Below are 2,246 nucleotides of genomic sequence, written 5' to 3' on the forward strand. Positions count from 1 at the left end.
AAGATTATGGGGCTGGAAAATGAGTGAGGGGTGCAAGCAAAATGTTTTGGGAAAGATTGGCATTGATCTGTAAGAGCTGAAAGAATGGTTGGCCATGGAGCTTATTCTGCAAGGGCAGAAGGGTTGCTTGAATTTTCCAAGATTGAAATGATGGGCATTTTGAAAGTGGTTGAAATGCCACTGTGATTAGAGGTGGAACCATTTACAATTTTAGCAACTGTGGGAGTATGGACAGGGAAGGAAGCTGAGACCATAGGATCTTTGTGAGCATGAAACTAATGGAGAACAACATAGGTCTCATGCATAAGATGATTTTAGACAGGAGGTCACTGTACAGGAGGAGGGAATATGTTGTTAAAACCCAACTAAGTCATTAACATCTTTTAGCAGATAGAAGTTGATGTGAATTTCATCATTGATGTCTCTCTTCGCAGGGAGGAAGGAGTGGTTCATGTTTTCCATCATTGTGTCATGAAGCTTCATAGTCAGAAGGTCGTCTCGGACAGTGGGTTCAGATTGTTAGAAGGAACCTTGTGTCATGTGAATGTTGAATGTAAGGCCCACCCTCTCCTATGGCTCAGTGAACAAGTTAGTTATGGCATGGATATGGATCTGGGCATCCAGGTGAGTGCAGGTGCATCTACGTATTCTCTACTGTCCGCCACGGGGAATGTCATAGCCAAGGTCCTCCTCATCCACCTTCCCCACAGTGGCCAATGGGCTGCTCCCTGATTCACAGCATGGATTCTGTCCATCTGGAAGCACAGTGGACATGACCTTCACCAAGCAATGACTACAAGAAAGAAAGGCGGAAAGTAGCACGAACTATTGTATATTTTCTTTCGTTGACCTCACTCAAGTAATTGACTCCATCAAGTGGAGTACTCCACTTACAGTGAAGTATTCCCCTCAAATTCAGCTATCCTGATCTTATGTTTGCTTCATGATGGCATGTAAGCCATGATCTTAATCGGCAGATCTAATCTCAGTGAAGACCTGTGTCAAACAAGGCTGAGTTTTGACACTTTTTTCTTTTTTTTCAATACATCACGTCATTTTATTTGACATCTCTAACAAAGAACTCAATACCAGCCAGAGGATTGAAAGTCTACACTAAACAGATGGGTTAAAGCCACAGTGCAGTGGCACAAACTCTCCGACTTAAGCAATGACACTCCCAGATGCTGAGAGAGTAAAGCAGCATCACTCAGAATCCCAACACCCAGCTGTGGATGTGGCCCAGCCTGTCCATCCTCAAATGACAACTTTCACTTCAGTGTTGCTTTCTTCGGAAAGAGCAGCCTTCTGTCAGCCTCCTGTGGGCTGGCAGGGTACAGTGGAGCATCCGACACACAGCACTAGAGTCTGAGCGTGGCCGAAATCGGTGGTGATCTTGTAGCAGCCGGGACACTTGACATCCGTGAAGTAGGAGTTTGGGCTCTGCACCCAATGCTTCTCCTTGGGCTTCCTCTTCTCCTCCTCAGGAGACGGGTGCAACAAATCTTTTGCCAGAGGCATCTTGGTGTCAACTCACTGCTGTGGTAAAAACTTTGACACTTTTCTCAATCTTTCTCACTATAGTGCTACACTGCACTCTAACTGCCTTCCCACGGGAGTGACGCTACTGCTTAGAACTAATGGGAAACTATTCAACCTATGGTCACGACACTCTAGAACGAAAGTCACTGGATTAATAATGCTGCCCTGATTGTTCTGGCGAGAAAAAATGGCCAATAAACATTGCCCACCACAGTAATTTTTCTTAAAATGTTGTTTAGATTGTTTAGTTGGTAGCAATTATGTAACACCTGATTTTTCCACCTATTGAAGTTAAATTAAAATGGTTCTCTTTATGAATCTGTTTATTGATTAAATATGGTATTAACTTTGTCTTCTCAAAGCTGTGAGCTCCACACAGTAGGAGCCCAGACTCCACGGTACTTGGACAGGCTGGAAAAGAAAAAAATGCTGTTTAATGTTGGTTCATCTGGCACCCAGTTTGCTGCTGGATTCCTTCTTTCATTTTCCAAACCCGCAGTCCTTGTTTCATGGTGCGCAGAGCAATGAATGTTGCCTGTGGAATTTGCTTTCAAAATAATCAAATCAGCAATAGGAGTAGTTGTGTTGGGGAAAGGAGGAGTGAAAGTAATATCAGAGAATTGTTAGAGAGACACACTGATGAGGTAAACACTGTTCATTTATGGTGAGAGGTAACAGCAGAGGGACTGTGTCTGTGATTCATTTGC

General features: G+C 43.7%; 1 protein-coding gene across 1 annotated transcript; it reads right to left on the reverse strand.

The window, feature by feature from the left end:
* Nucleotides 1-1,308: 1,308 nt before the first annotated feature.
* LOC127568225 (40S ribosomal protein S27-like) lies at nt 1,309-1,518 on the reverse strand. Its single transcript, XM_052011723.1, has one exon. It carries the CDS (start codon nt 1,516-1,518, stop codon nt 1,309-1,311), a length of 210 nt encoding a protein of 69 aa, XP_051867683.1.
* Nucleotides 1,519-2,246: the final 728 nt, after the last annotated feature.

Source organism: Pristis pectinata, chromosome 3 (genome assembly GCF_009764475.1).
Source record: "Pristis pectinata isolate sPriPec2 chromosome 3, sPriPec2.1.pri, whole genome shotgun sequence".
In the NCBI taxonomy this organism is placed as follows: domain Eukaryota; kingdom Metazoa; phylum Chordata; class Chondrichthyes; order Rhinopristiformes; family Pristidae; genus Pristis; species Pristis pectinata.